Source organism: Lissotriton vulgaris, chromosome 10 (assembly GCF_964263255.1).
Source record: "Lissotriton vulgaris chromosome 10, aLisVul1.2, whole genome shotgun sequence".
Taxonomy (NCBI): Eukaryota; Metazoa; Chordata; class Amphibia; order Caudata; family Salamandridae; genus Lissotriton; species Lissotriton vulgaris.
In genome coordinates this window covers 67,103,643-67,131,308 of record NC_141698.1, presented here as the reverse complement: position 1 = coordinate 67,131,308, position 27,666 = coordinate 67,103,643, and the positions used below count along the sequence as shown (strand labels likewise).

General features: G+C 47.0%; 1 protein-coding gene across 4 annotated transcripts in view; it reads left to right on the top strand.

Annotated features, from left to right (window-relative positions):
* The window catches only part of TSC2 (TSC complex subunit 2), a 196,984-nt gene that overhangs the window by 40,472 nt on the left and 128,846 nt on the right, over window positions 1–27,666 (top strand). For all 4 annotated transcript variants that reach the window (XM_086940493.1, XM_086940494.1, XM_086940496.1 and 1 more), the window contains exons 8-14: window positions 7,068–7,193; window positions 15,198–15,271; window positions 16,754–16,880; window positions 17,485–17,628; window positions 18,353–18,490; window positions 20,132–20,235; window positions 20,329–20,410. In XM_086940493.1, the coding sequence (XP_086796619.1) occupies window positions 7,068–7,193; window positions 15,198–15,271; window positions 16,754–16,880; window positions 17,485–17,628; window positions 18,353–18,490; window positions 20,132–20,235; window positions 20,329–20,410 (795 nt within the window). The remainder of the gene's footprint in view (window positions 1–7,067; window positions 7,194–15,197; window positions 15,272–16,753; window positions 16,881–17,484; window positions 17,629–18,352; window positions 18,491–20,131; window positions 20,236–20,328; window positions 20,411–27,666) is intronic.

The window sequence follows — 27,666 nt, the reverse complement described above, 5'->3', positions numbered from 1 at the left end:
GAAAATCTCTCCTCTTGCCCGTATGCCGCAAACTGGCCTTCCAAGCACTCATTAACTTTCATTTTTACTACTGCACCAGTCTGTTTTTGATAATCCCAAAAAACTGCTTTCTGGTGCAATACTTAGGCATATGTACTATCTTTAATCTGCTCCTATGCAAAATCGTCACTCCTTAAAAATGTCAGTTGCATTAGCTCCCAGTGGAAAAAATCTTATTTACCTCCCTCTGTCTTGCTCATAGTGCTGTTAGCAACTCCTATCCTGTCTATTCACAGAATACGTTCCAGAGATCTAGCCCCGCCAGACTTCTTCACTAAGTTTCTAATTCCAATGTCGTTGTTCCCTTTTGCAAAAGAGCACACTTTAGGGACATTCCTTTGGTGTGTTGACTACAATACTTAGGAATTCTCTACCTACTTCCGTTAAAGAGGTTGACAACCACTTTCTATTTAGGAAACTACTCAGTCTTGCTGTTTGAGTAATGCTCTTTTTAATTTCTTAAAGTAGACTTGTTCTGGAATAAATTACTTCACTGTCAACTGCATTTGTAGCACCAGAATACCCTTTTAGGATAGCAGCCGTGGTTTATAAACATACAACATAACACCTGCCTGCTTCTGAGCCCTATTTGGATAGTCGGCAAAACTTCTCTCAGTTACAGGAATGTTTTTTAAAGTCATACCGCTTATGGGGAAATCCGGGAACATATTTTAAGTGGATACAGTTTTCTTTTTGTCTTCACAAAAAACATTTTGAACCAAGCCATGTAAAGTTTTATTCAACTGAAAATTTTAAATCCTGTGTAAAACAATAATCTAAAGCGCGGAATGGTGCCAGTGGGAATTTTGACACTGCTCCTTTAAGTATTCTAGAATCACTACTATCCCAGAATACACTGCTGCCAGGTAGGCGGTTTTTGCTTTGTGAACAGCTATCGTTAAATACAGCTAACCCTGTATTGGGCTTATTTTTCACTGAAGACTTGGGTTTTGGGAATTTCTCATCTTCACTTATTAAGCGTCTACCATCAAATCCCATCTTCTTTCAAGAGGTAAGAGTCTTATATTTTGCTTTTTTCAACAAAACAAACCTCTCCTGTTCCTTTTTTGCCATTATACCAGCTCTTTTTAATAAGTGGTGAAAAAAACTGAAGCAAGAGTATACAGTTTGTGTGCTCAATATTCTAGATTTTCCGCACATATCCAGTGATGTCCTATAGAGAGAAAGATATGGGATGAGCTGAAAATGAAACCAGATTTATTTGACTCCTATTCTGACAAAATGTACATTGGAGTTAGTTTATCACCACTAGAGTACATGATAACCCTCAGACACTCTTCAGGGTCCCTCAGAAAATTACCAGTATCATCCTTCCCTGTCTGACAACAAGGTCATATTCAAGAGTCTTGGTAGTGACCTGTTCGATGTAGAGGCATCGTTCGCAATTCAGAGCTTTGTCATTGAGCTATCACCCAACGCTGCTGCAAACTCCACTGCATGCATAACGATACCATACAGACGACCGGGAATCTGCGATTGAGCTAGTAAGTGTCACACGAGTAGGTATTATCCTGTTTCTCTGCTGCAACGTGTGTGAAACTCGTCTCCATTACCACGAGCACCACGATAACCAAAGTGTGCCCGGCTGGTTACACTGCAAGTCCAATTTAATTAATTCATCACGCATGGGTTGCGTTGAGTTTAGACACCACGAGATGTCCCCCACTGGTTAGTCCTGACGAGACCTCCATCAAGCAGGTCGAAACGCCGTTGACGCTATAGGGAAGGAACCCTTTAAGCACAGTGATCTATGATTGTAGATAGTCACTGTTAGCAACTATTGTATTATATTGCTTGGTCATTCCCTTTGTAGATATTCATAACGCAAAACTGTACATATCACTCATTATTTGTGTTTGTTCTGTTTTTTGTTCACGAAATCACTTGGGACGCACTGCACTTTTTGTACATGTAACTTTTTGTATATGTGTTGCTGTTGTAAATATGGACACTTTCATGAGTTGAAATATAAGAAGTCTTTCTTATAAAATTTGCATACGTGTGCTTCTTTCCTTGCCATACCCTTATCTGTTACAAGTTAATACTGCTTATTTAGGCTGTTTTACATTGTATAGCGTACACATTGTTATGCCACAGGAACCATTGTTCTTTGGATAAACACATTGCCCTGGTTCCGTTGTGAGTAGGGTCCCCTTGTTTCCCCTTTTTTGCATAACGATATAGAGCACAGAGAAAGAAGAAATACAGACCGGATATCATCAGAAGAGTTTTCCTCTGAGAATATCCAGCCCTTAGCAGCTGATGATTTTCTTCCTGCACCGCAGCAGTCACGGCCTCTGTTCTCTCCAGCAGTGCGACCATCTGTAGTGAAACTGCTTCCTGAAGTAAGTTCAAGGGAATAGTGACCACAGGAAGAATGATCAAATACGTTTTGATCATTCTCTCAGTACTGACATCCCACCAGATTGGAGTAGAGGTAAAGGACCAGCCAGACCATGTTCTTCTCATCTGTCAGGGCTGTTGAATCTCTGGCAGTCATCAAAGTAGCTATCACATTTAGGGATCTGAACATATCTTTTAGTCCCCAACTCAGCCGCGACCCACCCCTGTGAGTGAAGGTGCAGCACACCCTCACCTTTTTCTGGAGAGGAATCCTGTCAGGCTGAGCAAATGTCAGTCTGACAAACACTCTTATTGTTCAGGTCAGGCATCCAGAAGCTAGATATGGGCATGCTGCTGGCTGCCTGAGCTGAACTTGGCCAGAGAGAGAGATTTCACAGCCCTGTGGGTGTGACCTCGGCCTGGCAAAAGTGCCTCGAGGCACTCCCTCTCCTGACGAGGAGGAGCATCACCAATTGCCTCTGACCTGGCTGCTTCAGTTTTAACCCCTTAAGTGCCCAGGGCCTAGTGTCAGTCACCACAGAGTGGGGGTCAGCAACTCTCACTGAACCCATCCCACTCCATAACGAATGAGGGACTGCTGCTTTTACCCATTGGCTGACCTAAGGTCAGCCAGTGAGGTCCGCCAATGATGGGAGGGCAGCAGTTCCAATCCTCCTCCTGGGACCTCCAATACTTTCCTTACCCGGAGTTGCTGGACAGGTAAGTTTGTATTTGAATGAGGTAAGTTTGTATTTGAATGTTTGATTCATGCATGTATGAATTTGTTGATAGTGAGTGCATGTGTGTATATATTTGCGTGTGTGGCCCGTCTGCCCACTCCCTGTCAAAATTAACCGGCCACTTCTGTTCCAACTCTTTTAATATGGAGTTCTGGGTCCTAATCTTTCTCCCCTCTGGCTAAAGCATTTACTCCTGAAGTCTCATTTGTCACAGTGTGCTTTTGGCCTTTGCTCTATGGGTCAAAAGAAGTTCTGTTGTGTCTTCCTGTGAACCTACCTGCTATTATAACATGCATGCATGCACTTTATCATGAATCTGGTCGGCCTCTGAGCATACACTTTGTAAAATGTCAAACATCCAAATGCCTCCCCTAAGCTGTGCCCTGTCCCCCTGCAGGTTGCTTTAGGGGCCACCGTTCGTGCCTGCTGTGGTATAGATGGTGCACTTGTTAATCTGTGAGGCCCAAGCACCAGATTGTGTGCATATCAGGCCATGGAGCCCTGCCTTTCACCTCAGGTGCCGGGCAGGCCTACTGGCCCCCTGTCTTAATGTTGCATAATGTGCAGGAACAGCTCTCACGTCCTCTTCACTGCTGCCCAGTGCCTACTTCACAGTCCTGCACACACAAATGCAGTATCTCCCTCCTTCACAGTCACTCCCCCACAGCCTCACCAGTATTTCTGACAGGAGCCACAGGTGATTCTTGACTCTGCCAACTGAGTCCAAGAGGAAAATGTCCACCATGTTCTCAGCCATGCCCTGCTAAGAACCAGTTGTTTTTAACGGAAGATCTCCCAGCAGACTCCATTCGCAGAAGATTCCACAATGCCTGATGTACATCTTTTACTCTACCTGAGCACCCAAACAGATGCCTGGATTATTTGGGCACTAAAGTGTACTAAGCAGTGGCAACGTCGGGGCAATTAGCAAATTAAACAGTTCTGTTCTATGCATGGGACCATGCTCACTGGGATGCTATTAAGTTCTTTGTAGACCTTCCCATACCAGAGATTGCAGAGAATACACCATACATATTCTCTACGTAATAACAGCGTCTTCTCATGAAAAATTTGGCCTGTGATGCAGTTTAATAGCTGCATTTATTTAGATATTTATTCTCTAGTTCTATGCAAACACATTTAGAAAATTAAGACTGAGTATGAAACACAAGTCATTTGGTATCCGGGACAGAGGGAAGTAATCTGTAATGTAACTCTAATTAAAAGTGAAGGATAGTTGTGATGGGTAGTAATCACAGCCAGAGGTGCATTCAAAGCTAGAGTCCGCAAACTATTAAAGGCAGAGTATAACTGTTTCTGCCAGGCAAGTTCTCATTCAACCAGTTTTCCAAATACAAATTATTTTCCACCTGAAGGGACCGAGTTAAACCCCATTTTGTTAGAAGCAGCAACACAACTATTATCAGCTGCAGCGAAAATCCTCATAAGGGCTAAAAGAAACTAGCTAACGTCACCAGTAGTTGGCAATGGCCCATTTGATATGTGACATTGATTCCATGTCGCTCTGCACCCCAGTGTGAGAAATCTTTCTCACTACCTTCTAGAAAAGCAGAGTATACCAAAACAAAAATCAGTTCTCGGCATTGTACAGACTCTGTGTTGCACAACTAACATTCCACTGAGGAAAGCCAGAGTGTTCTCTTTGACCAGTAGGTCTGGGGGATGCGAACGTTGATACAGAAGTAGTTGGCTGAGAAAGTTCCAATCATCAGATAAGATTTACTCCTGTAATTATTTGTAGGAAAGACCGGCACAAAGAAGGAATGTCTTCTCATTCCCATCCCAGTTGTAATTAAATGAATCTAAAAACGAAAGTTAACAATTCTTGTGGTGCACTGGTTTTCCCCTGTTACCTTAGGGGCGTTGTTTGTCCACCATAGTGTTCACCAGACCTATACTTCCAAATACTGATCAACTAAAATACAAGGTGCTATGCTGCAAGTTCTGCAGTTGCCATCACCAGTCCAAATTCCTCCCTTTTGACTTGAAATTCAGCACACTTGTGTTTTTCTAGGGTGCAGCAGTAGCAGCCTTTCTAAGTCCTGAGTGGACATTCATCTACCTGTGCTCAAGTGGCTGGTTGGTCAAATACCACTCATGTAGGTAGATAGTGCAACATTTTCAAATAACTTTCCATGTTACCTAATCTTTACTTGTTTGCCGTTAGAAGAAGTTCAATTGCTTCTATAGTCCATGAGCCTAAATCTAAAGAGAATTTGCGATGTTTGTGCTTCAATTCCTCTTCTCCCAAGGGGATCATCAAGCTGAAACAAAACAGATCAAGAATTCCCCTCGTTGCTCTCCACTGGCCAACACAGATGGTTTAGTTGCTATGTTTTATCTACTGTCTTTAAGATCTACGCAAAATACTTGCCTGCATGCTGGATCACTTCTGTAGGATCCTGCTTGACAGTGTATGATTATTGTATTTAACAGTCTGATCTGAGCACCTGCAATATGGGTACTTAAATCTGCTGATTGATTGAACATCTGGGGAAGAGGAACCACATTCTTCACAAAGAGCATTCTATGACCAAGTGAAAGAAAATTTGTATTTTGTGTTTGGAAAAACTGGTTGACTGAACTTGCCAAGAGCAAACTGTGCTAATCTACCATTTTGTATTGTTTGCTAATTCCAACCTCTGGCTATAACTAGTGTCACTAAACACGCAAAAGGTGATGGGAGGAATTCGTCTAACCACTGGCAATCACTCTGGGTAGCATTCCAACCCTTCGTTCTGTGTCCACCATGCGACCTTAGTTTGAATGTAGCCATGTGCAAATCAGTCTTGACCCTGCTCCAGTAGGAACGGTTCACCCCGAAATGCCAGGCCAGAACTTCCCTGAACCGGACTACAAGTTCCCCAAGATTGGATGTATGGAATTCAACAGCCATTATACAATGTGTCTGCACTAGGGAAGGGATAGTATCGGATTTTCTTCATAGTGCTTTAAAAGCCAATAGACCTCCTCTTGTAGGCCCAATGTTCATTCCACCATAGTAAAGACAACCAATCAAGTCCTCGTGAGAAATCTCCCTATCACTTTAATCAGCAGATACCCCAACTAGATACCAGACCACATTTTTGCCAATCTTTACTGCATTCATTGTGCCTTCAGAAGTAACACTTTTGTGGTTAAACCTTCTCTGTGCCAAATAGAATTCCTTTTACCTCTTTCCCTGTTCTTTTGATCTTATTGCCTCTGGACTTTGGTGCAGAGGGATATTTGCTCTTCTTTTCCAAAGACATGAATATCTAAGAAAACACCATGCAGGAGATGGAAAAGTTGCCAACAAGAATCCTCATTCTCTATTATGGGTATTCTTGTTGAATTGATGAGCAACGCACTATAGTCCTCATTTAAACAGTAGTATAGTCCAGCTGTTTTTTGGAACCTTACTTGATCCTGCCAAACTATAGTGCATTATTGGACAGTGGAGCTTCCAGCATTCTTATGATGGTGGCCTCAAATTTTCATATGTGTTTATTAGGCCAGTTTTTCCCCTTGTTTCATTTCCTTGGAGTTTTAAAGTTTGCTTTCAACCAATGCACTTTTTGGTTATCCATATATTCTTATAATCTTCCTTTAAATACATTACAGAAAATGTTACCAAAGATGTTTTCTTTGAGATTTACAAAGCAAAGTTTCCTCTTTTTCAAATGTGTGTAGATCTAGTGTATGAATTCAAAGCTAACCTGGCAGGATTTATAAGATGCCAGATCATTTTCATCTCTCTGAGCTATTTAGTTAAGGCACAGGCTTTCTAGAGCTAGTTGCAGTTCACTTTATCATTTATTCTTTTGAGCTGAAAAGTTAGCCAAGATAAAGTGTCCCATTTGCTGTGTGTCTTGTGTCCATTCAAATGTTCACATAGTTGACTGTGCTGTCCTTCTGTTCCAGGTTTCATTGCAGGTTCTGGATGCTGTCGTTTGCTACAACTGCCTCCCAGCAGAGAGTGTGCTTACATTCATCATTACGTTGTGCCGCACCATTAATGTGAAGGAGCTCTGCGAGCCATGCTGGAAGGTGAGATGGTGTCCTCAAAAGTTTGAGAATGCTTAAAAGGAATTGCAAAGCTATTTGTCTCATCTTGTCTTGTTTATTGACCATTTTAGTAAAAAGCTCTCTACCATTGGGGAGCCAACTTTGAGTATTTGGAAATTATGATGTTCTGGTCATAGGCAGGGTATGGTGACAAAAGATAGAGGGCATAAGAGGACAGTTTTTTCAAGAGTTGTTTGAGACTTCTGAAAACATGTTAAACCAGTTAGGTCTTTTGTTAAATAGAATTTAATCATTAACTGATTTTATTGATGTCTGGTTGGGGATGGCAGGGTGACTTGGATTATTTTAACCCCTTCCGTGATCTTGACGAGCTCACGTGTGTGGCCGTGCTGAGTGTTCTAAGAAACCGGCGTGGTCATGACGAGCTCAGCACGTCATGAGCACAACGCCACCGTGCAGCGTGACGAGCCGAGCTCGTCAGTAGCACCGTGGCGCTGCGCGCGCCCCCTCTGCCCCCCACCCCAGCGCCGCTCGGGAATTAGCCCTGCGGCGAAGGTGTTCATAGGGAGATCAGCCCGGTTTATAAGAGACCAGCAATTGGCCCAATTCTGAGTCACAATGTGCTTCAAAAGAGATCATAAAAAGATCAATGAAATTCACAATATTTTGGTGAATATTGGTGTGCATCTGAACTAATTGGAGTTGGTTGGAAAGTTTCTTTGGTTATTTGTGATACAGAGATTTTGTATTTTCCCTGGTTTGATTGGTTCCTGTTGCATTTGCTGGCCTAGCCACCCAAATGGAGTACTGTTTTTATCGGCATGGTTGTGGGAGAATTGGGTGATAGGAAATTTGCCTCTCCTATTCTGGATCTTTCCCTTACAGAACATAAGGAAAATAAATGTTTGTAGCCAAAGAATGAGGTTTGTATGGTATTCCGGGTAAAAATGCCTCTGGATGTATAGGTTTCCGGAATGTCTGAGTTTAGTATGTTACCTGGGTAGTGGCGAAGCCTGGTCCCAAATACCACGACTAGCCACATTTTCCAGAGTTGGCCAATTTTGATGGTGAAAATTGCCAGTGTGGGATTTAATGCAAAATGCACCATAGAGGGCATCTTAAAGATGCCCCCTGAAACTCAACCAACCTCCAGTGACCTGACTGAGTGGCTGCTTAGGCTGCCACCACCAGACATGTTTCTGGACCCCTGGGTCGAGAGCTTGCTGCTCTTGGGGGGCTGAAACAATGCACATCCTGGGACGAGGTGCCAAGCCTCCTCCCCCAGGATGGGCAGGGTTCACGAAGGAGAAGCTTCAAAGGCATGCCGCCTTTGTGAGCCTCTCCAGACCACTTGCTGCTCTCAGCAACTGGTCCCCACTGGTTCTACCCCCACTTTGGGCGGGAGACCCGGTGGGAAAAACAAGTGAGGTAGAGAGGTGTCCCCACCTCTGCCAATTACAGTAAGGTGGGGGAGGCGAGGTGAAGCACAACCTAGAGTCCCCGCCATCTTGAGGATGGGGGGGACACAGCCAACCAGGGACCGGTTCCTGCCCCCCTCACACTGGAGAGTGGCAGAATAGGGGGTGTACCCACTCATTGGTCCCTGCCCTTTACCTACATGTAACACCCCTAAATTTAGTGTTTAGGGGCTCCCGGAACCTTCCTTCCTCTGATCCAGCAACCACAAGAAAAGAAGAGCAGAAGGACGAGAAGCCGCGCAGCGATAACAAGAGGACGACGCCCACTGACTTGGCCACAGCCCCATAGGCCTGTCTCTCCTCTAACCTTCTCCGGCAAAACCCCGGCGTGTCCAGCGGCCAGCAACCTCAAAAACTCCAGAGGACCTGCCTGCCTTCACTTTAAGGACTGTTTCTCCCGTGAACACCGGACATGTTTAAACTGCAGCTTCTGATGCCAGCCAGAAACCGCAAATCCAGCCCACTCTGCACCTGCCGAACCCGGCCCGGGCTCAAGTGGAAAAACACCACAGAGAGGTCCCCCTGGCAATCCTGACCGAGATCCGGCGACCCCTGACCTGCCTCAAGCCTCCAGACGACGCCTGCAGCCTCAATCCAGACGACCCCCCACCGCGACTGGAGCATGTAAAAAAATCTGACGTCCAAAGGCACCCCTGCACTCGACGCCCCACGGCCTTGTGTGCCCAACCCAGCGGTGCCTAACCATCCCTCAACATCCCAACTTACCCCTCGAAGTGGTGGTCGCTCCTGGAAGATCCTCGTTCCGAGCCTGCAGTGTTTCTTTGTCTCGGAGAATCTCCATTGAAGTCAACAGGGCACCCGACCTCAAAACAGCACCCTCCACCCGGCCGCCCTAGTGCTGCTGAGGGTGCCCCTTTTGTGCTAACTTGGTCCCCAACTTGCCCTGAGCTAAACCCTAGGAGCTTTGCTCCCATAACCTTGTGGCCTTCTTGCCAGCAGCCACCAACCGGAGCCCCCTTATTCTTCATAGGATAATATTGGCCCTCAACACTCTGCACCCGGCCGCCCTAGTGCCGCTGAGGGTGCAACATCTTTGCTTCACGGACCCTGGGCGACCCCTGAATCTAACCCCAGAACCCTAACTCCAAAGACCCAGTACTTACCTCAAAACGGATAACCTGTTTTTCCTCATAGGATAACATTGACACTTTTTCTCCCAAAAAGTTTCTAAGTGTCGACATTTGAAAACTAAGAATTTTCCTTAAAAATCGCACCAATAACCTAAACTAATTTTCTCAACTATTTGCAGGAAACGTCCTGGGGCTGCTGCTGGAGGAATTAATATTGTGGGCTACCTTAAAACCTTTAGTTCCCGCAAACCAAACAGGTTTTTGTAGAAGACCGGGTACAACAGACATCATGACGCTAACCCTATTGATAGAAGCGGCGAAACCAGCAAAGAGTTCGCTATTCCTATGTTTCATAGACTATAGCGCAGCGTTCGATCATGTAGATAACGCCAAACTGTGGCAGAAACTGGATAAGTGGGGAATACAAGACCTCTCCTGGAACAGCTGATTCAACTGCACACCAACACTTGGGTCAAAATCAAGCTGGTGTGCACCTCTCAAGGTGAATTAACACTATCAAAGGCCTAAAACAAGGGTGCGTTCTTGCCCCCATGCTGCTTAACCTTTTTCTAGCAGACCTGCCATGGGAACTAGACAAAACCAAATCTCAAACCCTCCGGCTGGGAAATTTCTTGTTATAAAAATCTTTTATACGCAGACGACTTGGTTTTAATAAGCCGGTCTCCAATTGGACTCCAAACCCTTTTAGATACCACCAATAAATGTTCACAACATGAAGCACTAAATATTAATTTAAATAAATCAAAAGTAATGACAGTGAATTACAATAGGACAAAGAAACCTTCATGGTTCCTGGACGGGCAATGATTAGACCGGGTAACCAACTACAAGTATCTTGGGGTACTATTGGACAGCAGAGGTTCCTTTAAACCTCAACTAGAGGCCATGCATCGGAAGGGCAACCCGTTTTACTTCTCAATGAAGCCCCTGAAGAAAGTCCTCCCTGACCGAACACTGGATGCTCTCCTACAAGTGATCAGAGCACGACTACAGCCAATGCTCACATATGGGAGTGAACCAATGCTAGGGAAGGATGCGTTGGCTCTAGATAAAATAATCACTAGAACATACAGAGCAATTTTCCAGCTACCTAACTACGTGTCACCTGCCCACATACACCTTGAATTCGGCCTTCAGAGACAAACCGTGGAGAGAAGAGATGCTTACATAAAAAGTTGGCGTAAAATCAAAGGCGTAGAACAAGGATCCCTAAATGCCCACATTTTGGCAGAGCTGTCAACCCGAGAAAAATCACCTGCTAAGAAGTACCTATTAGAATCACTGGAGTATCTCTAACTAACAAACCTCTGGGAGACATCCACAGATAATCAGAGCTTTAAAAAGATAGTAACAAAAGTAACTAAAATGGTATCGATAATAGAAGATAAGGAAATTCTGGCCAAGAGGGCTCATGGTTGGACAGTATTAAACAATTCTAAAACGCTTAAACCACAAGCATATCTGAACATGGGACTTAAATGGAAGACAAAAGAAAACTTCTTAAAATTGCGCTTCGGTGTTTTACCGATCCTTCCTCTCATGACACCCTGGAAAAGGAGAGATGGAGAACAGTCCTTCCCCCTCTGTGGGATGGGTAAAGAGGACTTAACACACATAAACTGTATTTGCCCAAGCCTGGTGGACATAAGGTGGGCCTCACTACGGGTAATCTGGAACGAAAAGGGCATAAGAAGCCGCAGGCAAGCTGTGAAGCTGTGTTTCAATCCAGAGGAAACTCAACTAAACTGCAGATTAACAAAGTTCTTTGACATAGAGGCTGGCAGATTCAAAGACTTACAAAAAAAGTGCAGGAAGTATAGCACGCGGCTAAGACACTTTTGTTAATCACAGAGGCAGCCCGTCTAGAATCAGATTCGCTAAAATCAAGACCAGCTCTCTGAAGCACAAGCACTTTATTATCCTCGAAATGGACTGCACAGACCATGAAATTGTGACTGATACGATTTTTAACTTAAGAGCTAATTACTTTTAAATGTAATTGTACAAAGATATGGCTGTATACAATTTTAACTTCAACGTTGAATGTTTTGTCTTTTTTTTATATTGAGAGTTTTAATTAACTGTACAATAAATTCGAATTCAATTTAGAATCTAGTTATCTAGCACTGAGTAGGAAAAGTAACTTAAAAGTAACTTACATGTGAATGTAATTTCCTTCTGTAGGATAACATTAGTGGTTCTATGTGAAAGATTTCTAAGTGTCAACTTTTGAAATGCAAAAATATTCTTTAAAAATCGTACAACTAACTAAAACGCATTTAATCAACTGTTTTCAGAAAATGTCCCAGTGCTGAATCCAGGATCCAGCACTGTGTTAGAAAAAGTAATCCGAAATGTAATTAACTGCATTTTACTTAAAACGCCCTTTAATTTGAATGTACTATACCTGCTAAGTGCTGCAAACTGCTTACTTAAACTGTAACCAAAATCAGTTCAAGTTATACTACAATTCTGAACTGTGTTCACACAAGTAATTTACTACTGCAAAGTACTTCTATGCTTACCTGTACCAGGCTTGCTTGGTTCTAGAAATTAAAAAAGTATATTTTTATACAACAACAATGGGCCTAGAGTTCAGTTCTTGAGTGTGTGAATTCATTTGCTGACTGAGTGGGTACATCAAATGCTTAACACTGTCCTCTGATACTGGCTTACCGCTCAACCAAGCTACCACTTTAGACCGTATGGTTCTATCTAACTTTAACCTCTGCCAAACCTCTGGAGACCCTTGGACTCTATACACACTGTACCTTACTTTGGTGCAGTATATATAGAGCCAGTTTCTTACAATCATCTGTTGGTAAATGAGGAGCTTACCGTCTTCAGCATCAAATACTGCTGAAAGGACTAATATTAGACCATTGATACGGTTTCCATCGGCTGGCAAATGTAAATCATTCAGAAACCCCAACATTGCTATTTCCATGCTGTGGTTGGATTGAAAACCTGTTTGAGCATCATTCAAAATCTCATTAGTTTCTAGTAGCCCTCCGAGCTGGTTAGCTACAAATGATTCTAGTAACTTTGCTGATTCAGGATGCATAGTAACTGATCGGTAGGTGGAGGGCTTTACCCGCTCCAGTTCTCTTTTTGTTCAGCAGGGAAATCAATAACACTGATTTGTAGTCGTCGGGAAGGTAACCTTCTGACGAAGAAATGGAGAATGTTCTGATGGGATGGTGCTAGGTATTCTCTAGTAAAGATCTTAGCTATGACAGCAGTTGTACAAGAATGGTTCTACCTAATTCCTGAAAATAAGGCAAGATTGTATCAGAATTATAGTTGTAAAAGACCACTGTATTAGTTTATCTTTGCAGTGGAATCTATTATGCTTTTTTTTATTTTCAAAATAAAGTTTACAAATATTTCGCAATACTGTTTTGAATAGTAATTGATTAGCCAAACCTATATTAACTATGTTATTGGAGCTCCTCTTGCTTAATCTGTCATTGAAATTTAGAATAGTAGCAGCATTTTGTCTCTTTAGTCGCAGATACATATTTTTTGAGCATATTTTAACATCCTGCTTTCTTTGCTTCTTTATTGAAGCAGCAGCAGTTCCATTTTGCTCATTTGGGGCCATATGCATCAACACATTTTCCCATAGACACAAAATGGGCAAAACCCTTTGATGCATTAGTGCCTATCTAAAATGTGCAATTTCTCGTTAAACTAAGGAGAGAATTTCTTCTTTGCTGTTTCTTCTGCAGGGACAAAGTGAAATAGACGCTCTTCCACTTTGATTCACATTTTGCAGAAGTATGTATGTCATTCTTTATGTTAAAGCTGGCTTCAGCAGTTGGCCCTAATACCTCTGGTAAAAGATGTTCTCCTGTTTTGAGCAGCAATCTGTCTGCTGAGCTGTTCTAGATTTTTACTTAATCAGTAGATTCTGTTCTATGAAGTAGTATTCTGTCCATTCGGAAAGAAAGTTTCAGCGCAAATTAATTCCTTTTTGTGTGATGATTAGGTCTAGGTGTCCTGGTAAATGAGTTGAGTAAAGGAACATGTTTTAGAAATATTAAAATAAGAAACACCCTTAATCGAGGGGTCATCCTGGTGTAGGTTAAAATCGCCTAGAGTGAGTTGTAAGGCATGTGTAAATGCTAATGTCTTTAATCGTTTTATATTAAAACCATTGCCCTTATCTGCCTTGCAACATTGAGGTTTAGTTTTGAGTTATGTAGTTTGTAGTTAGAACAGCTTTTGGTGCTGCCTGTGGTTCATGCGGGTAACATTGTAGGATTTTTCTGTGGAGCGATTTTCTGTTTTTGCAACTTCTTCATTTGAATCACTCATGATATCTTAGAGACCTTCAGATAGATGCTGAACAAATGTTATGAGCCACTCATGCTTCACCCCCATGCTTCATCCCCATCCATCCATCCATCCATCCATTCAGTGGAAGATGGCCTTAGCAACCAAGTCATACTTGCATTTGTGAGTTTCTGTTCAGGTTTCTGAGTGTACATTTAAGGTAAGGCTTTAAGATCTTGTCCAGTTTGTTCCCGTTTAAGAAGACTGCATTAGTACAAATGCAATAATGCAGCAAGATGTTGCTCGATCAGTTGTGGAGTAGGCCTTGTTTGAAGCCCCGTTGAAGAGATGTGATAATGTGATAATGTGTGGTTCAAGGCATTCTTGAAGCTTACTGTTAAATTCCCAGTTGTGTGCCTCATGTTTTTATTTTTGGAAAAGCCATTGCAAGGTCTTAGACAACTCCACTCCTGTTTTTAAAAGCGCCTACTACAGCATCTGTGTGCACCCATGTCCGGTCTGTAGCATAACTTTGTGTGTACTCGCAACTTGCATCTGTTTGTTTATAGTTCAGTAGAAATCACAGTTTTCAATAATTATCGTCTGTAATTGATATTTATTTAGTGGTAATTCCAATAATTGATTGTTTGATAAGTTTTACAAAGTTTCTGTGAAAATTAAAATGATTACTTTGTATTCTATCAGTAGTAGTTTGACTCCATAACCCGTTGCATGCTTGTGACGGAACCGCTCCGTCACAAGCCACGGGTGAGCTGTGCTTGTGACGGAACGGTTCCGTCACGGCCCGCTCGCCGCGCCTGCGCGGCGCGAATTCCGCGCCTGCGCTGACGCTTTAATGGGCGGGCGGGTTCGTGACGGAACCATTCCGTCACAAGCACAGCTCACCCACGAGCCGTGACGGAGCGGTTCCGTCACTAGTATGGAGCCGTCGCTCGGCCGCCCCACCCCCTTAGCGCTGCGGCGGAAAAGCCGCCGCAGCGAAGGGGTTAATGGAGTATTTCCTTATTTTACCATTTATCACATGCAGGGATTGGTATGTTATGATCCTTTATGCTTTTAGAACTCTGGAACATGTTTTTCAATAGATGTTGTCATTGCTAAACAAATGTATTCCAATTTGCATTTTATCTTTGCAGCTGATGCGCAATCTCCTAGGCACACACCTCGGGCACACTGCCATATACACCATGTGTCACATCATGGAGGACAGGTAAGGACAGGCCCCTTTACATGCCATGTCACATGGAGGACAAGAATTGGCGCACTGTGATGCAAATGTATAATGGCTACTGCTTATGTGTGCTGCATAAAAGATGGGCATAACGTTCATTTATAGGCCACATGCGAGGGCAACTAGAGGCCCTCAGCTTGGGCCTGAAGAAGTGTTTCAATATGTTCATTATATAGCATAGACTAGTTGTGGCACACAACTATACACACACCATTCAGCATTCACACTTCTATGCATGTGCCACATGCATAACTGCTGCACCCCTACCATCATAAAGACCATGCACTGCTTGGGGTGATGAGTAGGCTAGCCATACTGTGAACACCACATACCCATGGAGAGTGGGACAGAGCAAAAGATGCAAATGTGCCACATGTTGGACAAGCAATACTTGTCTAAATGCTGAAAATGAAGGAGAGTTTGAGGCTAATCATCACCTCAAGTTGTGGGCAGAGTTAATCATTTACCTTCATTTCACTTGCTGAAGTGCTCTCTCAGAAGTTGCGAGACGGTCACACTGAACAGTAAGGCTAAGCAGTGAACTCTACTAATTTGAAATTTTCATCACAACAATCTACACAATTTTCTGAAGAATGCATGCGCCTTCGAACCATGCTGAATTATTCGTTCACACTTTACTTTGAAGTGTAGCATTTTTTTACTAGTGTTTGGGCAGTGTGTAGTGAGCCCCCTTGTCTGTCTCTGAATGTCTTGTCGCTTTGTTTTAAGTTCGGTGTGACCAGGAGACTGTTCAAGGGTCTTCGCACTGGCTGTAGCCCAGGGTCTGGTTAAGATGTTGCTTGAGGTCAGAGATTTAAATCCAGTTTGTGGGATAATTGTGAATGAAGGTTATGTGCAAAGTGACAGTGAGCGCAAGACTTGACCAACATTCCCTGGTAAGTGGTTTGAGTTTTCCACGACCTGACCGCTCAAGTCGTCTCAATCTCTTGCTGGGATTATACATCCATGTACCTAGAAAACGCATGGAAGACCATGCTCTGGACAGACGTAGTTATTGAAGGTGTGATAATCTTTTACTTTAGAAATCAGGTTCCATCATGCTGTACATAACCCTTCTCTGATGTGCAGTATCACCTGTTTTATCTATAGACTGATAAAGAACAACCATGGAAGGGAGAGCAATGATGTGAGGCATTGTACCTTGGGTGGTTTGATATTCCCACTTGAAACATTACTCCGATGAAGAGCTGTATTGTGGGGGTGGGCACTCTGTCAGGCATAGTCCCATAGGTGGCATTATATGTCTTCTGTTTTGTTGTGATTTTAATCCAATGAACACCATAGGGTAGACACCTGCTGTGAGGCGTAGTCTATTGGCTGACGTGTTAAGTCTTCTATTGTACCTTGTAACTAATAAAGTACAGCTTGGGGATTAGCTGTGCTGCACGACGTATTCCCTTGGTTGTTGTGGTGATCTTGTCTTTTATTTGCTTTTTCTAGAATGTACATGAAGGACGCAGCTTTGCTCCGGGGAGCAGTGTTCTTTGTTGGAATGGCTCTTTGGGGCGCTCATAGGCTGTTTTCACTGAAAAACTCCCCAACTTCTGTTCTGCCATCATTTTACAAGGTAGGGCTGAGACAATGAAATGTGTGTACATTTGTTAAACCAGTGCTGGCAATCCGGAGGATGTGAACATTTATTCAAAGTTGTGCCCTAGTTGTGTGGATGTTGGCCAGTGGCTAATATAGGTCTGATACTGTTGTAGGACTGCCAGATTTATCAGGCACATTTTCTGATGTTGGACATGGACATAGTTGCACCACAAAAGCATACACAAAGATAGATAAGCTTTTTTCACTCACAGGTTTTGTTTTAGTAGCGAATGTATTCTTTTGTCATTTTAGCCTTATATTTTGAACATTAGGTCAGCTAATGATGTCCTTGAAGCCAGACACTGTATATTCCTTCTAATCTCATCTGTATTAAATTAGGATTCGTCTTTCCAAAACGGGTAGCAAATGATAATCGTGGATACCGTTTATTGATGGCTTTGTTTTATTCCTATATTTGTGTGATGCATGTGCTCATTTCTCTTTGTGTGGTGCTTTTAAGGCACAAGCTGCCGAAATTAAAGCTTTTTGATCACCTAGTTGGAGATGCTAATAGCTTCCTAAGCGGAATAAGCAGGGTGAATTTGTAATTGAGTCAATTATTATTTTTCTTTTTACAGGCAATGACCTGCCCAAATGCTGTGGTATCCTATGAAATTGTGCTATCTGTGACACGTCTCATCAAAAAGTACGGCAAGGAGCTGCAGGCCGTGACCTGGGACATTCTTTTGGACATCATGGAGAGCTTGCTGCAGCAGATCCAGGTGCACAGACTCATTTTTTTAATGAAAAGGCAATAGTGCTGTTTAAAAGGTTCAGTTCCACTAGACTCCAATGGAGATTCACGAATCTGCTTCTTAAAGCTTGTCTGACGGGGCACGCAAGCACATCATTTGAATTCCAAGCCAAGAAAGTTGGAAAATAGCTTCATTCTGCCTGTCATTGTGCTTTTCAAGATTCAACTGTGCTATTGGTTTCTGAAAAATACTCTTAGACATGCAATACTTGTGAGTTTTAAATTGCTAATTATATCCGTCTTTCCTGCATTATTTACTTTCACTACCTATGTGTTTTGAAAGAGCCATGTAGTCCATAAATGTATTGAGAGCCTGAGACCGAAAAGGGCTTTCTGGCATCGTTTGGTGTGGAGTATTTATTGTTCTGGTGCTGGGCAGCTTGATCCAACTGCTAAGTTCAGTTCTGTAAGGGTGAAAGTTGTTGACTTGCTGCTTGTATGATATTGTATGACTTTAGGAAAGTATGCAGATCATTAGACTCTAAAACCTACTTTTTAGCAACCGATTTTAAAATCCAAATGTAATTTCAAATGAGTTATTTGGAATAGGTGCTGTTGGGAAATTGTCTAGTCTTGAACATCGGCCTGGATTTTGAGTGACCTACCAGAGTAAGGGTCAAGAGTGAGAAATGTTTATGCGTTGTCATTGTGTCTCGTTTATAGCCTTTCTGTTTGCTTTCTGCTGCAATCAGGTACTGAGTAGCCAGGAGCTGAAGTACATCGTCCACGACCTGCTGAGTGCCGTTGAAGAGTTATGCGAACAGAAAGACTTCCATGGCTCCAAAGACCGATACTTCGAACTGCTAGAGAAATGTGCAGATCAAAGACCAGTAAGCAACTGGATTTTACCAAGTATCTAAAGACAGGATCTTCGTGGGAAAACTCATCCAAGGCTTAAAACTGAGTTAAATGGCTTAACAGTCCCTCAGAAACCTGCTGCAAACTGTCAGACTGTGGCAAATGACATGCTGCCTCTCAGGTGGTCTGTGATGTGCCAAGCACTCTCCTGCTTTGTGCAGTGCTCTTCCCTTCTTTAGGCATCCTTGGCGTTATCAAGCCTAGTTCTTTATCATTTGTGGTTTTCCCTAAAAAAATAGTTGTGCTCAGCTTAGTGCTATCATAAATGGAAACTAGCTTACCCTCATTAAATACTTGACATATTATGAAATAGTTACTGATGCTGCGCTAAGTGCATTTGTACGTAGAATGTTCATTTATCGATTTTGGTCTCTGGCCATTTCATTTATGTTGGGATTGAGCAAATAGAATTGCCTCTAAACACCTGTTACTGGTTTGCCTTCCTGATCCATGGGCACTCTAACTCTAGTCACTGTTAGCACTTTTACAAAGAGAGCTTCACTAGACCTTCGTTTGTCTCCCCTCAGAAAAGATCTCTTGGTTTTAGATTCAACCCTTATCTTACCCTCTCATTGGATCTATAGGAAAAGGAAGAATGCTGTAATTAAGACAAATATTGTTGAATATAAAAAAGAAGTCATTGTGACAGATAGATATATATTTCAAAATTAGGTTGAGCGCAGTAATGAATCCACAATAATGTATGTTGTACTGATGAAAAATATCACCCCCAACCCTCACTCTCCCTCCCAACCCTCACTCTCCCTCCCAACCCTCACTTTCTCTCCCAACCCTCACTTTCTCTCCCAACCCTCACTTTCCTTCCAACTCTCAACCTAAACCTAATCCCATTATTAGCCAGTACCCTATTTTCGAACTTTTACCATTTGTGTAATTATTTTGCATTGCTATTTTTAAAAATATTGATAAAATACATTGTTTCAAGACTATTTTATCATTATTACTTAAAAGAAATTATTCATATTCACATATATTTTGGGATAGTCCATATGGTTTTTCTGTCATGGGTTTCTCTGATTTCACAGTAATAAACTACTTTTTAGCATTCAATATACTGCTTCTTTCTCTGAGGCATGGTCTTTTGCAGCTAGGTTCTAGATACATCAATAAAATGAAAGCGCTGCATTTCCCAACATATGTTCCTTAATTGAATAGTGCTTTTTAATTTGATATTGTATCTGTGAAGGTGTATTTTGTTCTATATGTTTTTTAATTCTAAGTCTACAGGTACCTTTTAGAATCATTGTGAGCCTTGGTTCAGGCTCCTAAGTCTCATAACTTTCGCTCATTCTTTACCGAAGTGCAGACATTGAGGTCATAGACATAGGATTGTGGTATTTTTTGTCATTTTTGCTTCTCTTTTCTAAGTTATAAACTGCCAATTTAATTGTCCCTGTTGCCGATTTGTAGGTATTTAGGAGTTTGACCTTCTATCTTGACTGGTCTCACTCAAATGTTCTTATCCTATTTTTCCTGCTGAACCCTTCCTGCCCATCCAACACTATAGAACCACTGATGGTGCTTTGTTTTTAAAGGGGAAATAAAAAAATCATAATTTTGATTAATCTTGTTACTTTTTCCCTGATTTCAAGGAATCTTCTGTTGTGAATCTCATCACATACAGAGCTCAGTCCATTCACCCTGCAAAGGACAACTGGATTCAGAACTTACAGAAGCTGATGGAGCGGTTTTTCAGGTGGGGGGGCAGGATTCAATAACAATTTTCTCATACTTGGATTTTCTTTCTCAATGTTTAATCCTTTCTGATGGAGCACTTTTTACCTTTCAGAAATGAGTCTCGAAGTGCCATCCGGACTAAAGTGTTGGATGTGTTGTCTTTTGTGCTGAGCATCAACCGGCAGTTTTATGAGGTTAGTTTTGTGAATTATAAAAGATTCTAATTAGAATTGGGACATGTTCATTGAAGATTTTTACGCTGTGGCCATTGATGCCTTGCAATATTTTCCTGCTCCTTCCCCACCCTTAGTTCTTTAGTGATAATACTTGTAAATGTACATTACGCGCACAGTTCACTGAATTTCTAAGCTGGGTTTGCTTATGCCGTGTTTTTATCTAACAATTTTGTTGGACAGGCCTCGTGAAAGGCTCGCTCCCCCCCCGCATGACAGGGCCCGGACACCGGCTCTCCCGGTGTCACCAGAAGAACTACCCCGGCAACCCGCAGAAGCCACCCGCAACCCGTCCCCCATGGGACGCCTGCTCCCGAACATCCCAGCATCGGCTGACCCGGGCCACCGTCGGCACCATTGCCCGGGCCCAGCCGCCACCTTGGACACTGCACCACGAGGCCGCGTGGCCTCAGCTCGACCCCAACCCTGGGCCTGGCCAGGCCCCGACATCGAGGCACCACCATCCACCCAGGAGGTGAAGAGACCACTTGGCAGGTCAATGGGAGAGAGGAGTGTCGATGGCTCTCCTCCGCCAGGTGCCGATCGCCCCAAGCCTCCCCGGGCGCTGGCTCCACCCCCCTGCTGGGTGTCTGGACTCCCTCATCCCGGACCTCCCGACCTCCAAGCGCGAGGGTCCGGACATCAAAGGAGGCCAGACCTATATCTGGGGCAGCTCCAGAGCAGGAAGGCAGTTGTATCCTGGAGTCGAGAGACACCTAGAAGAACTCATCCTTGACGGACTGTTGGCGCTGCCACAGCCCTGCCTTGTGAATCGTCGTCCTGCCTGCTGGCGCTGCCGCGGCCCTCTGCAACCTACATCCTCGTCGGGACCTGCTGGCGCTGCCGCGGCCCTCTGCAACCTACATCCTCGTCGGGACGTGCTGGCGCTGCCGCGGCCCTCTGCAACCTACATCCTCGTCGGGACGTGCTGGCGCTGCCGCGGCCCTCTGCAACCTACATCCTCGTCGGGACCTGCTGGCGCTGCCGCGGCCCTCTGCAACCTACATCCTCGTCGGGACCTGCTGGCGCTGCCGCGGCCCTCTGCAACCTACATCCTCGTCGGGACCTGCTGGCGCTGCCGCGGCCCATCCTTGTGTGAACCATCGCCCTTGCCGGCTGGCGCTGCCGCGGCCCTTCTCAAGTGAGACTTATCATCCGAGCCTGCTGGCGCTGCCGCGGCCCGATCTTCCAGAACTCCGAGCTCGAGGATTGTGAGCTATCCATCTTACCACCTCAGAACCAGATCGGTACCAAGACTGTCCCGCTACCCCTTTCCCTGCCAGAGACTAGAATTGAGTGGACCCTCGTGTCCCGATCTCACTGTATCGTTGATATCCTTGCTTCAAGAATCGTATAAAAAGAGTGTTGACCTTATCCTAGTGTGGTGTCCATCTGTGGGGGGGAAGTTACTTGTCTGTACGATCGCTGGAGACGGCCCTCCCCGGAGGCCTCTCCTCTTGTCCTCGGCCGACCCTCCAGGTCCCTGTCTAACATTGGTGGCCAGCGGCGCGATCCGAACCAACGCATAATCGTACAGAGAGTAACTCACCCCACGACTCAACCACAATGTCAACAAAAGAAAGCGGATCCACAGAGAAATTCCAGATGGAGAAACTAGAAGAGTACAGCCATCGAGAGCTAAAGCAATTTTGCATAGAACTAGGCATTGCTACCACCGGGCTGAGCACGAAAGAGGACTTCAAACACGCCCTAGAATCTTGGGCAGAAACGGGTACGGCCGTACCCCAGAACCAAAACCTAGAGGCACCAGAAACAAACACCACTCCGACGGAAGGAAGGAGAGCGGGTCTCTCCCTGGAGGAGATCCAAGAACGAGAGAAAAGCAGACTCCATGAATTAGAGTTGGCACGGCTCCGGTTGGACGGAGAGCTGAAATTGGCGGAACAAAAGATAACCTTAGAACACTTGCGGCTCCGGGAGGAGCAGGAAGAGAAACTAAAGGCAGAGAGAACTCGAAGAGAAAAAACTGGCATACGAACATGAGCGCAAGCTAGCAGAGATAGAGATGCGGAAACAGAATAAAGATCTCAGGGTGCCCGAGCGCCCGTACACCCCGGGCACTGCCGAACCAAAAGTCCAGATCCCCAAGGATGTCGTCAGAGAATATTATCGAAACGACGATATCCAGCAATGGTTTAAGGCCTACGAGATCGCCATGACCTCCCACCGGATTGATCGAAATGACTGGGGAGCTGGGCTATCAAGGAGGTTCGTCAATGAAGGGCGCGACGCCCTGCTGCAGCTCCCGGACCATCAGATGACATCCTATGACCACATGAAGGCCACCCTCCTCACTCGACACGGACTCACGCCCGAGATGTACCGCCAGAGGTTCCGCGACTGCAAGCGGATCCCGGGTACAACTTGGGTGGAGTATGTGAACTATTTCTGCCGAGCCTTCGAGGGGTGGATCAAGGGCAGCCACGTAACCACCTACGAGCAACTCTTTAACCTCATTGTGTGGGAGCACCTCTCCAACAATTGCTTTGTCGAGCTCAGGCAGCACCTCCTCGACAGTAAACTGACTGAACCTCGGCAGCTCGCCGCCGAAGCTGACCGATGGGAAAGCACTCGAGTTGCCCGAAGTGGGCCAAGTGAACCAAACAGAACAAACCAAGGTCCCCATCGCCCCCGAGGAGGAGGAGGCCAGGGCCGGTGCAGAGACGCCGTCCCGGTAGCTCCCGCCAGCAACACCCCGCCCCCGGCCGGTACGGGAAACCCCCCGATACGTCCGGGGTTCCGAGCCAACGTTACTTGCCACCGGTGCCAGCGGACCGGCCACTATGCCAACGACCCTAACTGCCCGAAGAACCAGAGTCCCATACCCCGCCAGGTCGCTGCCGCCGCCCTGGGAGAGGAGCAAGCTCCCGAAGATTATGAAGAATACGAACAGGAACAGCCCGAGTAGGAACCCGCCGCCATGATCCTGGCTTGCCTGGGGGAGAGAGACCTGATTCCGCGGGCTCCCCTACCCGCCAACACGAGGAAATACTGCCAGTGGGTGAACATTAATGGGCGCAAGGCCGAAGCCCTGCGTGACACCGGGGCCAGTGTGACGGCAGTCCGCTGTCATCTGGTGACCCCGGACCAGATCTTGCCAAACGTTCTTTGCCCCGTCCGATCAGCTGACAATTCAGAGAGCCTGTGTCGGATGGCCTGCGTCCCCTTCGAATGGGGAGGAGTGTCCGGTATGCTAAAGGTGACTGTCCGCGATGTTGCCCCGGTGGACTGCCTCCTGGGAAACGACCTTGAAAGTTCCCCCTGGGCAGCCGTTGAGCGAAGAGAGCACCTGGGGATGTTGGGCCTCCCGGACTGGGCCTGCGTAACGACCCGGTCCATAGCCGCCCGCACCATCCCCGGTCCCGAAGAACCCAAATGGCCAGCACCTCCTCCCCCGATCATCCCAGAGGGGGACGCCCTCAGTACTGATCCCCCAGAACAAAACCAAGAAGGGCCCACTCAGCTCCAGGATCTTCCAGAACTGGCCCAGTGGCGTCAAGAGGGTGGGCCAGGAACAATTCCGGCAAGAACAGAAGACCTGTCCCTCCCTCGAGGGACTCCGACAGCAGGCCCTCGCCCAGAGCACAGGAGACACCTCAGGGGCACACTGGATCTATTGGGAAAATGACCTACTGTACAGCGAACAAAGAATTGCTGAATTGGGGGCCAGCCGGGTGCTGGTGGTGCCCCTCCGCTTCAGAGACTTCCTTTTGAACTTAGCACACGATGTCCCCCTTGCCGGGCACTTGGGACAAGACAAAACCTACAGCCGCCTGGTAACACACTTTTACTGGCCCAAAATGCGAAATGATGTCTCCAACCACTGCCGGGCCTGCCCCACCTGCCAGGCCAGCGGGAAGAGCGGCCGAAAAATCAAAGCACCCTTGCAACCATTCCCCGTCGTCACCACTCCGTTCGAACGGGTGGGAATAGACATTGTGGGGCCCCTGGACCCCCGAACAGCACAGGGGCACCGGTTCATCCTGGTCCTTGGTGGACCACGCCACCCGCTATCCCGAGGCCATTCCTCTTCGTACCGTAACAGCACCAGTGGTAGGCCGAGCCTTAATGGGGATCTTCTCTCGAGTGGGCTTCCCCCGGGAAGTCGTCAGCGACAGGGGCACGAACTTTATCTCCAAATATATGAAATCTCTCTGGCAGCAGTGCGGGGTTACCTACCGGTTCACGACCCCCTATCACCCGCAAGGAAACGGACTGGTCGAACGGTTTAACCGCACTCTCAAGGGGATGATCATGGGCCTGGAGGAACCCCTACGTCGCCAATGGGACGTGCTGCTCCCGTGCCTCCTCTTCGCCTACCGAGAGGTTCCCCAGAAATCCCTCGGTTTTTGCCCCTTCGAGCTCCTGTACGGGCACCCTGTCCGGGGGCCCCTCAGCCTGGTTAAAGAAGAATGGGAGATGACCCCCCAGAAGACCCCCCCGGACGTATATAAGTACCTCCTGACCCTCCGCAACCAGACCCGGCGATTCAGGGAACTCGCCAAAGCCAATCTTGAGGCCAGTCAGGAGGACATGAAGAAATGGTACGATCAACATGCCTCCTCCATTGAGTTCGAGCCCGGTCAGCAAGTATGGGTGATGTCTCGAGTCGAACCGTGTGCCTTGCAGGACAAATGGACAGGGCCCTTCAAGGTGATTGAGCGCAAGAGCCCTGTCACCTACCTAATAGACATGGAGTCCCCCCGGAACCCCCTCCCGGTCCTCCACGCCAACAGACTCAAACCACACTTCGTACGCTCGGAACTCAGCCTACTGATGGCAACAGATAATGGGGCGGAAGAAGACTCCGAGCCCCTCCCTGACCTACTGAGGACCCGTGAGAAAGATGGCTCAGTGGACGGGGTCCGACTCTCCGATGCTTTGACCCCGGAACAACGCCAAGACTGTCGGGCTCTCCTACTGCAATTTGCGAACCTGTTCTCGCTCACCCCCGGGGTCACCCCCTGGTGCCTCCACGACGTGGACACTGGGGATAGTCCCCCTATTCGACACAGGGCGTACCGAGTGCCGGATCGGGTGCGTGCCTGCATCCAGAACGAAGTCTCTAAAATGCTCGCACTCTGAGTCATCGAGCCATCCGACAGCCCCTGGGCCAGCCCAGTCGTACTGGTCCCCAAAGCTGCCGCCCCGGGCACCACCCCTGAGCTCCGATTCTGTGTAGACTATCGGGGCCTGAACGCTGTCACCCGAACCGACGCTCCCCCCCATTCCACGGGCAGATGAACTGGTTGACCGTATGGGGGCTGCCCGCTACCTGAGCATCTTCGATCTAACAGCGGGCTACTGGCAGATCGGCCTCACCCCCAGAGCCCAAGAACGATCCGCCTTCTCTACCCCGGATGGCCACTACCATTTCAAAGTGATGCCATTCGGCATGAAAAACGCTCCAGCCACTTTTCAACGACTCGTGAACCAGGTATTGGCGGGCCTCGAAGAGTTCAGCGCCGCCTACCTGGACGACATTGCTGTATACAGCCGTCACTGGGCAGACCACCTTCACCACCTCCGAGAAGTCCTGCACGCCCTCCAACAGGCCGGCCTTACCATCAAGGCCAGCAAATGCCAGATTGGCCAGGGGTCCGTGACCTACCTCGGACACCAAGTGGGGAGCGGTCTGGTGGCCCCCCTCCAGCTCAAGATCGCTGCCATCCAGTCCTGGCAGCCACCCGTCACACAAACCGAGGTCCGAGCCTTCTTGGGGCTCACTGGATACTACCGGCGGTTTGTGAAAGACTATGGCAGCATTGTGGGGCCCCTCACAGAACTCACATCCAAGAAAAACCCCAAAACAGTCAACTGGACCCTGGACTGTCAAGCGGCCTTCGAGAAGCTGAAGGCCGCCATGTGCACCGCCCCTGTGCTCCAGGCCCCCGACTACAGCCGGGAATTCATCGTCCAGACGGACGCCTCAGATCATGGCATTGGGGCAGTCCTCTCCCAACTCAACGCCGAGGGAGTCGACCAGCCAGTGGCCTTCATCAGCCGACGCCTGCTAGCTCGAGAACAGCGCTGGAGCACCATCGAGCGGGAGGCCTTCGCCGTAGTGTGGGCCCTCAAGAAGCTCCGACCCTACCTCTTCGGTACCCATTTCCGGGTACAAACAGATCACAGACCCCTGCAATGGTTGATGCAGATGCGGGGGGAGAATCCAAAACTGTTGCGATGGTCCATCTCCCTGCAGGGGATGGACTTCACTGTGGAGCATCGTCCAGGCCAGGACCACACCAACGCAGACGGCCTGTCACGCTTTTTCCGCCTCGACGAGGAGAGTACCCAAGAGGATGGGTGACTCTCCCCGCCTTCAGCTGGGGGGGACGCATGTTGGAAAGGCTCGCTCCCCCCCGCATGACAGGGCCCGGACACCGGCTCTCCCGGTGTCACCAGAAGAACTACCCCGGCAACCCGCAGAAGCCACCCGCAACCCGTCCCCCACGGGACGCCTGCTCCCGAACATCCCAGCATCGGCTGACCCGGGCCACCGTCGGCACCATTGCCCGGACCCAGCCGCCACCTTGGACACTGCACCGCGTGGCCTCAGCTCGACCCCAACCCTGGGCCTGGCCAGGCCCCGACATCGAGGCACCACCATCCACCCAGGAGGTGAAGAGAACACTTGGCAGGTCAATGGGAGAGAGGAGTGTCGATGGCTCTCCCCCGCCAGGTGCCGATCGCCCCCAGCCTCCCCGGGCGCTGGCTCCACACCCCTGCTGGGTGTCTGGACTCCCTCATCCCGGACCTCCCGACCTCCAAGCGCGAGGGTCCGGACATCAAAGGAGGCCAGACCTATATCTGGGGCAGCTCCAGAGCAGGAAGGCAGTTGTATCCTGGAGTCGAGAGACACCTAGAAGAACTCATCCTTGACGGACTGTTGGCGCTGCCACAGCCCTGCCTTGTGAATCGTCGTCCTGCCTGCTGGCGCTGCCGCGGCCCTCTGCAACCTACATCCTCGTCGGGACCTGCTGGCGCTGCCGCGGCCCTCTGCAACCTACATCCTCGTCGGGACTTGCTGGCGCTGCCGCGGCCCATCCTTGTGTGAACCATCGCCCTTGCCGGCTGGCGCTGCCGCGGCCCTTCTCAGGTGAGACTTATCATCCGAGCCTGCTGGCGCTGCCGCGGCCCGATCTTCCAGAACTCCGAGCTCGAGGATTGTGAGCTATCCATCTTACCACCTCAGA